General features: G+C 30.9%; 2 protein-coding genes across 2 annotated transcripts; one reads left to right on the top strand and one right to left on the bottom strand.

The window, feature by feature from the left end:
- Positions 1 to 7,486: 7,486 nt before the first annotated feature.
- LOC108911391 (etoposide-induced protein 2.4 homolog) lies at positions 7,487 to 11,474 on the bottom strand. The gene is made up of 6 exons (XM_018716326.2): positions 11,308 to 11,474; positions 11,064 to 11,251; positions 10,677 to 10,932; positions 8,703 to 9,046; positions 7,889 to 7,963; positions 7,487 to 7,758 (listed from the first exon to the last, which is right to left on the bottom strand). The coding sequence occupies exons 1-6, from the start codon at positions 11,317 to 11,319 to the stop codon at positions 7,635 to 7,637; spliced, it is 999 nt and encodes a 332-aa protein (XP_018571842.1). The 5' UTR covers positions 11,320 to 11,474; the 3' UTR covers positions 7,487 to 7,634.
- Positions 9,277 to 10,655, top strand: LOC108911401 (peroxidasin-like protein). The gene is made up of 3 exons (XM_018716337.2): positions 9,277 to 9,315; positions 9,530 to 9,945; positions 10,040 to 10,655. The coding sequence occupies exons 2-3, from the start codon at positions 9,756 to 9,758 to the stop codon at positions 10,543 to 10,545; spliced, it is 696 nt and encodes a 231-aa protein (XP_018571853.1). The 5' UTR covers positions 9,277 to 9,315; positions 9,530 to 9,755; the 3' UTR covers positions 10,546 to 10,655.
- Positions 11,475 to 13,040: the final 1,566 nt, after the last annotated feature.

The following is a 13,040-nucleotide window of genomic DNA, read 5'->3' as shown; positions in this document are numbered from 1 at the left end:
AAATGCACTTCTGCACGACACTGGAAACTGGTCCACTGTAAAACCTGACATTGTTCAAGGCAAAGCATGCAGTTGGCGACCGGCATGGCGGCAACACTAACACAGTAACACTTCGTATACAAACAAGAAAATNTTTCGCTATACATACGCATGTGTGCGAAAGATTTACATGCAATATCATGTGATTTACCATATTTTGTTAATTTTACATTTTTTATAGATATATTTAAATTTTCTTTTTAAAAACACACTGTATTTTATTATGGAATATAACATTTTTACAATGTAAATTTACGTAATTTAGGTATAAACACATTTTAAAATCAATTTAGACTAGATATTATGAAAGAAAGAAAAAATATTCAGTAATTCAGTAAAAAATACGTATAGTTATTATGTGATATACTTAACCCCCATTTTTTTCAGAGTATCATAAAATAAACATCCATGGATAACTTCACATTAACCATAAGATAAGTCATCCATCGGATATTTTTCATTCATAGATTACTTTCAAGTCAAAATAAAGAAATTTAAATTTTTCTATATTTCGTCGTATTCTATTTTCATTTACTCTTTTACTCATTTCTTTTAAAATATTTTTTTACTTGTTTCATCACCCAATATCTTTCAACTTATCAATCATTCGCCGTTTAGTTTTGTTGCTACTTTATGTTGTTTTGGGTTAATTTAAAGTAAAATTACACTGACTACGTGGGTGAATAAAAAAAAAGAAAAAATAGTAAAAACATACATAAGTATGTTTTGTTTAGAATTTTATAACTTTTTAAAATTAACTGTTTTAACTTTCCTAAATAAATCTCTTTCTACTGTACATAGAGACAGTAGTATAGTTTAGCTAAAGCACAGTCTAGATTAATATAATTTTTAAACTGTGGCTAAAGTAGGCCATTGATACAAAGATACAAACTAAACACAGTGCTTTAAAAAAATAGTAACCTAGACTTTCTGTTTAAGAATTGAAATTATTTTAAAAGAAAATCTATCAGATTGGTAAATATTTTTACTTATTCTTAATTACGGACATTTTGTAAAGCAGCAAAAACAATTATTTTGAAACAAATTAGTTTGACTCAAACTCGTACAAAAGCAGTGGTGTGCTATTCCGTTAGGTACCTACAATTAGTTTATAGTGAGACCTCACGCATTTGCTTTTGGGAGGTTCGAATTCGACGAATTCTTGTAACAAGCAGTGACAAAAGCTCACTAAAGACCTCCTTTATCGCTAAGATGAATGAGACATAAATCCATAAAACAGTAAGTATACAGGTTTCGTGTATAGATTTAAAAGAAATAAATACCACGAACTCCTACAGGCACAAAGTGCCGCTTTTAATAAAACTGTTTATCATACTACTTAGGTATACTTACTTTGTCTCATATAAACCAATCTAGACCGAACGTATTATGCAAAAACGGTATTTACAGCAGTATTTTTTTATTGTCCCATAGCAAACGATTTCGTGCAACGAAGAAAATTTTCGTAATATACCTGCTCGTCTTCAGAACTCAGCAAACAACAAAATTTGGAAATAAAATTAGGATGGCCAAAATAGTCTAGATTTCCTATAGATATTCTCCATTTGTTCGATAGAAAGTATAACAAAGTAACATAGAACATAGTGATTAGTAAATCGAATACGAGGATTCGAATTTAGCCTGGGCTTGAACCTATAGAAAAAACGTAGAGTAAAATAAACGTTGAAACAATATTCACCGAGATGAACTTATAATACGATATTTTCAATTCTGAATGTATGCGGAACTCCATATTCAAATTTGCTTAAGACTCATCGTAGTAAAATGCACCACTGAGTAAAAAGTAGTTCGTTTTTTAACATCTCAAGTTGTTTTAATTTGTCCTTAAGATATACAGAACAACAATAACGTCTAGACGCAACAAAATAAATTTGTTACAGCCAGCGATAAGGAAACAAAAGAGGTATTTTCAGAAGTTAGGCTACTTCCAAGAATAAATAAATTTATAAGTCGTTACCTGAATCCTTTTCGTATGTCAAGTGGGTATGCTTATAAAATGATTTTGAAACCACAAAACAAAATGAACAATTCGGAAACACATAAAAGAAATATTATTGGTTAAATATTACAAAATGGGTGGCAACCTATTAACCACTTTTGGTTTGGGTAAATCCGAGTGATTTATAATCTTTTATTCATATTTTGTTTCTGACTACCGTTCTTTCAGAAAGCAAACAGGTCTTCACATAATGGTTTTCACTTGATTATAATTAGAATATTTAAAGTTAACCTTCTGGAAATATGAGTACAAGGATAAGATGATTTTAATGATAGAAGCTCTGACAGGAATCAATAAAACGAAATTTAAAAAAAAATGGAATTTCAGAAAATCTTTATATTTTTGTGTCTTTCATTAAGAATATTTTATGACAATGATGAGTTAGAGAGATGATCCGTTTTTCACAAAGAGATTGGCAGAGACAGGCGGAATAAAGACTGGAATTTATTTGCGCATAGGTTGCCGTTTTCCGCAACTGGGTGGTTTAGATGGTAAATTTATTATTTTAAAACAGACTAAATTTAAAAAAATAAATAGAGAAAAAATTGTTACAAATAAGTAACTTTAGACAATACAAATTTAATAAATGTAGTATACTAAGCGATAGGATCATTGGTATAAATATTGATTAAATTTCATGAGATAAAATATCTACTTGTAAATTTTAACAAACAAAATTTTACAAATAGTCTGTCGAGATAATAAATGTACTTCTTATTATCAAATTTTGCGGAATCTAAATATGCATTTCCTAGAAATAATGGAGTAGTATGCAAAATTTATTAGGTAATTTTGATCAGTATCTACGATTTACTCATCTAGCATTTTTTTATCCAATTTATTACAAATTTATTTTCCATCAACTCTAGTGGATTTACGTCATAGAGATTTGTTTCCAACTTCAATTGTTTACTTAAATTATTAGTTTAATAGGTAAATTCTAAATTTAACTATACCTGTTATAAATTATCTAATGAAAGGTACTAGTAATCAATTTTTATATGTAACGTTTCGTCTCTCCAGGTCCGTCATCAACTTCATTTTTTTAAATACGACCCTGGAAATTTTAGTACATTTTTTGCAAGCCTTCATGCCTCAGCCCTAACCAGATTCAGACGTTTTGTCACCACCCTCCCCCCCCTCCTTGTTTTACCCGCCACTGAACAAATTGTGTTGATTTCTTTTCAGATTTTCATAAAGAACATAAAAAATTATGAGATTGAGCCAAATTTCATTAATATATCTCTACGTGTTTGGGAAATATTAATTGAAAACCGTCATCAGGAAAAATAGTTTTACTATTTTCTTTTTTAATATTTCAATAGGACTCAGTTTAAGGTATCAATTTCCGAAAGCCTTTTGACTTGTCATGTGATATTTTGATGACTTTTTGGTTTTCCTGCAGATATATTTATATATGACTAGTTTAAAATAGAGTTCACTATTTTTAATATAAAGTACTGATATCAGGCTACAACTAAAATAGAATGAAAATTCCATCATCGCCTGGTTTTTTCAATAACATAAACTGGAGTTATGTCATGTAGACTTAACGAGAAAAGTTAATTATAACGTATTCTTAATTATTTCAATCTACATAGTGTTGTGTAAATTATGTAGTGAAATTTATGCCAAAAGAGAAACATTCCAGGAAAAACCGTTGAGAAATTTAGAAACTTAAATCGCAATAATAAAGTATTATCTAATCGAGCATTTGTGACCGTTATTCGGCTTGTTCGGTAAGGTTTCTTCCATCAATTAAATTTCGAAAGTAATTCCGGGAAAAAATAAGAGCGGGTGACTGGCGCCGCGTCAGACCAGAGGAACTGGACGCCTCTGTCTACACTCCGACTGCGCGACTGTAGGTCCAGGGGCGTACTGGCTCGCACACATCGAAATCAAACACGTTTCAAATTACGTTTAAATTTATGATGAACATCAAATATGTTCTTTAGTGTTCGTCAGTTTTAACACATTTTAATTCATATTGACGATTATCTGACATTCGTCGTTGAAACTAATGATTATAATCAGATTCAAATACTTTCAACTATATTTCTTATGTTCGTACTGTTTCCTTGTGCACTGGAAACTTAGTATTTTGGTCTTAGAGCATATACTAGATGGAGGAAGCACGCTCACGGCTACAGTGTAGATGAGTGACAGAAAGAGATAGTTTGGTTACTATCTTTCTCTTTCACGCAGGCACGTGATTGGCTAACGCTCGGGCGAAGGGCGGAATCTCCCTACTCTTCCTCGACTATTATAGAGAAGAAGAGAGAGTGTGTGTGTACCCAAACTATTGCCCTTTCTCTCTACAACATCTACATTTTTTAATATAATACGCGGTGTTTTCTCCATGTAGTATTATGCTCTATGATTTCGGTTGAATTTAAAATTTCCTGAAGGATTAATTGCAAATAATAAGTTAGTGACCTTGAAAGTGCGATGCTTCTATGATAAAACCTTTTCTCGAATTTTTTTATAGTTTTATTCGTTTACATTTTTTCTAGAATCATTAATTTTATACTAGTTCAGTTAGTGTATAGTTATAGTCATATACCTCTGTATTCGTCGTGGCTAAAGATTATTAGAACTTGGAACATACCTAATTATGTTTTTATGCTAAACTCTTTAGTCTGTGTCGGTAGCAGCTATTGCATTTTTAAATTATCATCATAATTTGGCGATACAAATTAATTTACGCGCCCAATCAGCTGTTTTTTTTTTTCAAGGCTATAATGTGGTGAACATCGTTGTTGTTTTCTGGTAGTGATTTTGAGATGTATTTTGACTACTTTCCTTGTGTTTGGGTGTCATTTGTTTAATTTAAGCAACGAATTGCCTCATTTTGAGACACCTTTTCTTAGATGTGATGAATAAACGTAACTTCCACTATACTCCGCGGTCGAAATTATAGAAAGTGACTCATCGCTAGCTTTTGGACTAGTAAGGGGGATGAAGCGTGCCAGGAACGAAAATCCATTGGCGTGTCTGCGTAAAAGGCAACAAGATATAGGAAATATTGAAAAAAGTTAATAAAACATAACATCTAATATTTTTTTACGGTTTGCTATAACCGACACTTTGATCCATTTTAGTTATTACAGCATTTTAAAACGTCCCAGTTGTGTTTTTTTAATTTATAAATCTATTATAGCCATGGAATTAGACCCCTCGTCTACGCTTATGCTATGACGTTTCTCAGGACGGGTAAATATAGACGATTATAGATTTTATCAATGTGCGTAGCGAGCGGCACAAAGATAAATAATATTGAACCGTATAAAAATCATTTTATATTTTATACGCATTATGGTAATAGTGTTTTTATATTATGTCTGAGCCACTCTCTATAATTTCGACCGCGGAGTATAATACTGTGGGCAATGTCAACAATTAGACGGACATTCGTTTATTTTATTTAAAAAATGTAGGTACCTATAATTTTACAAAATATAGGTACCTATCTAACTCTTAAAAAATTAGGATTGATGAAATGACAATATAACAGCTATAAAAATTTGATCTTGCAGAATGCGAACGTAAAACGCGGTAGGTATTTTCTTTAACTGACTACAGATTTATCTTAATAGTGACCGAATAATGATATAGAGATATAACGTTGTTAACAATCCTAAGATACGCCACTGGCGTTTCGATTAATTGCTTTTGTTTTTACAACCACAACGGTTCACTGCAATTATTTATAGATGAAGAGCCGCGTTGGTCCAGGGATTTACGGGTCCTAATTACGGCCTATTACAATCCTGGCGTGTGCGTAAGTGTATAATTTGCACATGCAAAGGATACAGGAAGCCTGCGGTTAACTATAGTCACGAGTGTACCTTAACAAACAACGAAATGTGTTTGGCGTGCTTATTTTTGCGCCTACACGTAATCCATTTTCAGAAATTTACCCTGCAAATGTGTTCGGCATGTGTTAAACACACCAGGTATCTGTTAAGCAGTTCAATTAATTTTATATCACATTTTGCTAAATTACAGGAAAATATGGTCTCTAAATATTTAAAAATGAAATAATGTTTGAAACTGGTACGTTTGTTTAATTGTCTTTTTGATCTATTATTAAAATGCTCCATATAAGTATTTGTTAACTGAATATAATCTTACATTTGTTAAATATTTCCAATAATTTATGTAAAATTAGATTTTTATAAAATGATAAAATATAAATAGTATGATTAAACTAGCATATACAAAGTATTTTCATCGGTGTTGATATTGCTATCCATTAGTCATAAAAAGTTCATTAGGAGACAACCTTGCTCAATAATTAATTCGTATCAAGTTAAAAATAATCACTTGGGTGTGTTTACTCATTCTTAAATCTCCTTATAATCTTACAATTAGAAGTAAGTAATCGAATGGACGGTATGAATCATTGATCTTCCGTTTATCGTTGAGTTTTTCGTAAAAACATTCTAAGCAGTAAATCAGCATTACTCATCTTATGTTTTAGGTAAATCTTTGATTACATCAGTGATAAATATCAAAAACGCATCACGATTATAATTAAATTATACCAGCCGTTAATATGGTGAGTTGCCAAATATAGACGTTAAGATATACATGTTACGTGAATAAATGGTTGCCTATCTGTGGTAGAACTTTATATTAGTGTACTCAAATCAGCAAAAGCATTTTTGAAATGTTTCAAAGAATTTTGTCTCAAAATTCTTATTATGTGTCAGTCATAGTAAAGAGATAAATACTGTTTACACAGGAGCGGCTTAAGATAAAATTTTAACCCGGGTGAGAGGGTAGTTTGGCGCCCACTTTCCCTTAAAACTAAAAATTATCTCGGTGGAGAATAATTAGAAAAAAATAATCGCTTGGCGATAACAATATAAGGTATATACTCTATTATAGTATAGCCTACACTATACTGTGTAGGTATGTTACTTACGTTGTAATAAGAAAATTATTTTTCATGTTTGAATTTTCAATTTTTTCCACCGATTTGGCGCCCCTCTCGAAACGACGCCTTAAGCCGCCCCTGATTCTACAGAGCCTTCATAAATATTTACAAGCCACGTGCTCGACGAGCTTAGCCAACCAACATTGCAGGGCTGGTACTGGTAACGAAAAATCCCTAAATCTTAGCGTCACCTATATTAATGATTTGTTTGCAATGAACAATGACCAACCGTTATGTCTATGCCTGAGACATCTTGTGAAAAATTACTTCGATCATAGCTTGTGAAACAGAATGTTGTATTTTAACCTAATCTTGGTCTTATTGTTTTAACAATTTTAACTTTTACCGAAATTTAATTGCCAACATGAAGGAAATAAAATTATTAGTCCAAACAAAATTACTGGTCACGTGGCACTTGAATATCGTTGGTTATTTATTGCCACTGAATGATATTTATGGGTTTGAATGAAACAAGGGTGACATATATAACAACAAACTTTATGAAATAAAAAAATACAAATAATCACATTGTCATATCAGGTCGATAAAATAAAAATAATATTTGTATATATACACGCACACACATCAACAACATGAACCTAAACCAATGCACCTATTTGAAAATTAACTAGTCTACGATCGATATTGAGCAGTCTTAAGATTGGGCGCCCTCTGAGGGCTACCACCACCGATCGTTCTGCTGAACAAACAGTTTGATATGCAGATTACCGGGGCGAAGAAATGTAGAGGAATATCCCTGAAAAAATTATGGTTATATAACTGTAGTTACATTTTGATTGAATTAAATAAGTCGTGTGACAGAATACAAATGCAGATATTTCTAGAAATGATTTCTTTTAATGGATAAAAAATGTCCATCTACTTACCCAGAGCTAGCGACAGGGCTTGCTTCATTTCCACTTATTATGAAAAATGGAAATAAAATTGAAAAAATGCATCCGCTGAAAATAATTAAATATTAATATTACATAATTCGAAAGTACAGTGCTGCAATATTCTACCCACAAGTGATTCTCTGGCCAGAAATAAAAGAAATTCATATGAATGTCTGTCGTTTTTTAATTATTTGCATTTATTTTTACACATTTTTCAAGATAAACTATTCAAAAACGACTGAATGTACAGATTACTGTTCGAAAAAACTAAGATACTAAATTAAATAGTTTGATTTTATTCGAACTTTTGATAATGAGGTAGATAGATTTATTGAAATATTTGGAATATTACTAAGAAAAATATATAGGGCATGTTTTTTTAACCAATTCTCATTCTGTGACAAGACAAACAAATGAAAATAACTAAAAAAATAATTATTATCACCCTGCATCTCAAAAACGAACCATTTGCGGAGGATATATACTTTTTTCTTATTTTTAATTAGAGAATATAATTTTGTCACTGAAATATTGTAACACCCTGTATACATCCACATTATACAATCACTAATAAAACCATTGAAACTAAAAAAAATCTTTACCAAAACAACTCAAGACACGATGAAATACTCGACTTTCAAAACCAGAGGCAAATCCAATAATAGACTACTACCAGGAAAACTAATATTCAAAGAAAAAAATATTATAAACATCGATATTTGATCATTCTAGTATATGCTCATATTTACACAAATTTGCGTTTAACTAGCCCACCCACATTTCATTTTCAACCACTTATACTAACCTCACAATCCAAGACTCGGGAAGTTGAGTGAAGAACGCCATGGGCAGTCCAAACCCAATGAAATATGGCCAATTTGTTTCTATAAAGGACAACCTCCTGTGTATCTCCCACCCCATGTTGAACCACTTATACTCAAAAGCATACAGAGAGTACAACATACACATCTGTACAAAAGACAAAGTGTACCCGACTATATATATAGGGATGTAACTTACAGCTACGGCTTGCAATAAGAACAGCAGCTGTATGGCCATGCTAAATATAGAGTCTGCCAATATTACACTCAGTTTTTGAGCATAGATTGGCCTACCTCTGCTATGTCTGTATGCAGAATCGGCAATATCCTAAAAAGAAATTGTTCTTAATACTTCTTAGAAAAACGTTTTCCAAAATAAATGGATTATTATCCAAACATTAATTAATTATATATGTTTTTGTTACGCCTGTGCTATGTGATTAATATTTTGATGTGTAAGGTATACTTATTTACTTTTATGTAAGTAAACTTTGACATCATTTAATATATCAATATTTTCATTCTTTGATAAAAGGTTATAAAGAAAACATGATATTTATCCGTAATTGTATTATTGAAAGTTAATTGTGGAACTAAGTAAGTAGATAGTGGTATGCAATCATTTAAAATTCAGAATTATTAACACAAATTAACATTATGTAAGTAATTTAGTTTTTTTTTATAAATTTAAAAGCTACGATTACCTGTTAATAAATATGCTGCTGAAAAAATATTAAATTTGCATTAATTAATATAAAATATAAAATTTGTAATTCCTTCTAACTATATGGAATTACATATTAAATTTTAGGTCAGTGCTGGTAGGACTTTTATTTACTGCTATATGTATTGAACTGAGTACAGCAATATGCTCAGATATACCATCAGGTCTATACTGTATTAATCTAGTAAATAATACGAACAACAAAATACTTATCTCTCAAAATGGGACAGATTTGCAAAAAAATAATGTACAAGTCATATATTTAAGAAACAGTTCTGGAGAAATAGATCAATATACATTTTCAAACTTCAGCATGGTGAAAAGTCTGGACATCCAATTTTCCAGCATAGATAATTTTTCATTAAAAGCTACTCCAGTTGACATTCTCTATTTAATGTACAATTTGAAATTTCCAACATTATCTGCAGATTTTATGAAGAAATGTTGTCAAAATATGAAAATTCTTTACGTAGTAGAGAATAATAGGTTGGAAATTGAAAAAGGTAAGTAATGTAGTAATTAAATAAATCTATTTAAAATTATTTTTGTTATCTATTTTTGAACTACAGATTATTTCTATTTTTTCTATATTTCTAGGAGCTTTTAAAAATATGAAAGATCTAACTCATCTTACTATATCAAAGCAAAACATTACAAATTTGTCAAGAGACTTCTTTGAGGGGTTGGAAAAACTTGCTTATCTGAATCTGAAAGAGAATGGAATTTTGGATATTGATGAGAGCACTTTTGAAAACTTAACAGAATTGAATCATTTAATCCTGAGTTATAACAATTTTACTAATTTAAAATCAAAAACTTTTCAAAAATTAAAGGTACTGGAAGTTATCGAATTGCAGGGTCTCAATTTTAGTAATTTTAATATGACAATTTTTAATAATCAGAAGGAATTAAAGGTACTGGAATTGCCAACAGAACTGATCAAGAAAAAACTGGAATTGAGTGAAATTATCGAGATATTTCCTAAACTAGAAACATTTGGATTTCAAAATGAAAATAAAGATGATTCTGATGTAGCCAAGTTCATAAGTAAATGTAAGGCAAGCGGATTTAATGTTAAATTTTCTAATAGATTTGATTTATAATGTAAAATGAAACGTTTGAATATAAGTATTTAATATTCAATAATTTTTAATATGCAGAAATTAACATATACATTTGTGGCATCTTCTGTTATTTTAATTTCAATTTATTTTCAAGAATACCAAATGCTTACCTGGAACCATAAAGCATTCACTACTTTACTCAGTAAGAATAAAGGAATGACCCAAACTGTTTGAAATATTAGTGACAAAATGGGTTCAATCCAAGACCATACTAGTTTTCCCATAAAAGAATTTTCTCCGAAAATTAATACAAATAATTTATTTATTCCGGGCAGAAGGCAATATTCAAAAACTAAAATGCTCAAGAGGAAAATACCACCATTCAATAATCCACACTGAAATATTCTTTTCATTACTTTTGATTCCCTGAAAAGCAAAGAAAACTATAATTTGGAAATTAATTCTATTTACATGCATTCATTTCTGTTGCATATGAAGTTGAAAAGAATTCATGTAGATTGCAGCGATATTGCTGGAATTAGATAAATAAAACTTACTCCTCTTTTTTTAACTGCCGCCTAGGTACGTTTTCTCCAGTATCAAAAGGTTTTTGTCTTATGGAATTTGAACGTGTTGGTGACTGTCTGGTAGACTTCTTTTCATTTATTTCTTTGTCCATTGAGAAAACTGCTAGCATTCCCCTTATACTATCGTATAAGCCTCTAAAGGTTGCATATGCAATATTCTGAAATATAAACAATGTAATTATTTTAAGTATATTTAATTAAAGTATATGGTTACCTTTATCTCCATTTTAAACAGGTTATGTTGAAATCATAGGAACGACAAAAAAAAAAGGAGAATTTGATTATAAGTTTACTTATTCAACCACCAAAATTTCATTTATTTTTATGATGCAAACAGCTGATTCAACAAACATAAATATTTGGAGTATTGGAGTGAATGAAGAGAAGAGTGAACAACAAACAACGAGTATCAGTATATCCAAACGAAGATGGAAGTTGGAGATGAAGGACAATGGAACATGGAAAAGAAATTGCCTTTACTTTATTTAGTCTTGTTTATAAATACCACAGAAATAAAGCTACTTTCCAATTGACAAATTGTACTTTGGAAGCACTTAACTTACACTTCAGATTAGATTATAAAGCGGATAAAGCCTAAAGCATCATAGATTGTAGAGTATATAGCATATACACTACACACGATATAGTTACAAATTTTCATGCTGTGATCTATCGCTCAGAAACTGCACTACATAGATAAAGAATAGCCAACTGTAATAACCTCATTTTCATTGCTGAATTAATTGAACCTTTGAGGTATAGATGGCGCTACCACCTACTATAATAAACAGTAATGTATATATTCGATTAAACTAATAAAGATTTTTCATCTTAACGGCTTAACGCCCTTAACGGGTCACTTGCAGAAAAACTGACCATCCCAGCGTGTTGCGCGACTTCTGTTGATTACGGCCCCGCCTTTAGACGATGTTTTTTTTTAAATTTTTTGACAATTTTCATGAACTCTCAAAAATTTGAAAAAATTCCAGTGGACAATGACAGCCCTGACCAACCCTAAACTGCACTCAGTTCCTCTCTAGCTCCATCAGTTTTCAAGATTTTATTTCTTAACAGAGGCATTGGCACAAAAACAGACCATCACAACGTGTTCAGCGACCTCAGTTGCGCATGGTACCGCCTGGGTGCCTGGTACTGCCTTTACATGAACACTAATTTTTTGACAATTTTCATGGATAATGGATAACCGATGGTTTTCAAAAATATTTTGAGATTTCCAGTGGAAAATAACAGCCCTATAAATTCAAAACTGCACTCAATTCCTCTCTAGCTCTGTCAGTTTTAGAGATTTCCGTTTTTAAAGAAATGAGCAAGACTTATAGTACAAGATCACGACATAGATCGATTTTCACTCATCGAGTTTTTTAATGAAATTTGAATTTTGATAATATAATAATAAATAAAATAAAAATCATCATGACAAAGGGTGATTGCAGCTTTTCTGGTCGTCTTGTACTGCTCCATCTTTACCTTCTTGAATTTCTTTTAGTCTAAAAAGGAAAAACTGAAAGTAGGTATAATCGAAAACATGCACTTAAACAGGTTACTTTGCTAGGATCATTGTTCTCATGTCTCTTGCAGAGATCGAAATCTCTCCAAAACTTGCTTAATTTCGACAGCCATCATAGAATCCATACCCAGCTCTGTTAAAGTGGAGTGAAGACTAACATATTTTGAATCCTGTACACCTAAAAAGATATCATGGTATACACTAATCTGGAAAAACTGGAATTATTACGAAATTTTGTAGATCTCTTAATTTTTCAAATTTTCATGGAATATTTTCATATTCTATTGTAATCGAATTTTATTTATATGAAGAATAAAGGAACACAGTTTTAGGTGGGAGAAAATTCGGTAACACGAGTTTTTTCTAGATGGAGATGGGATACAATAAATAAAGCCTTTTTGTTCCTGACATTCTACCTT

Source organism: Anoplophora glabripennis, unplaced genomic scaffold, assembly GCF_000390285.2.
Source record: "Anoplophora glabripennis isolate ALB-LARVAE unplaced genomic scaffold, Agla_2.0 scaffold6, whole genome shotgun sequence".
Classification (NCBI taxonomy): Eukaryota; Metazoa; Arthropoda; class Insecta; order Coleoptera; family Cerambycidae; genus Anoplophora; species Anoplophora glabripennis.
The sequence above is the reverse complement of the archived record's forward strand: the minus strand, read 5'-3'. Positions and strand labels throughout refer to the sequence as shown.

Coding starts and splice junctions, on each gene's coding strand:
- LOC108911401 (XM_018716337.2), top strand. CDS start 9,756: ATGGTGAAAAGTCTGGACATCCAATTTTCCAGCATAGATAATTTTTCA. Junction 9,946..10,039: donor TAGGTTGGAAATTGAAAAAG/GTAAGTAATGTA, acceptor CTATATTTCTAG/GAGCTTTTAAAAATATGAAA.
- LOC108911391 (XM_018716326.2), bottom strand. Junction 9,047..10,676: donor TGAATGCTTTATGGTTCCAG/GTAAGCATTTGG, acceptor ATTTCTTTTTAG/GATATTGCCGATTCTGCATA. Junction 7,759..7,888: donor AGCCCTGTCGCTAGCTCTGG/GTAAGTAGATGG, acceptor TAATTTTTTCAG/GGATATTCCTCTACATTTCT.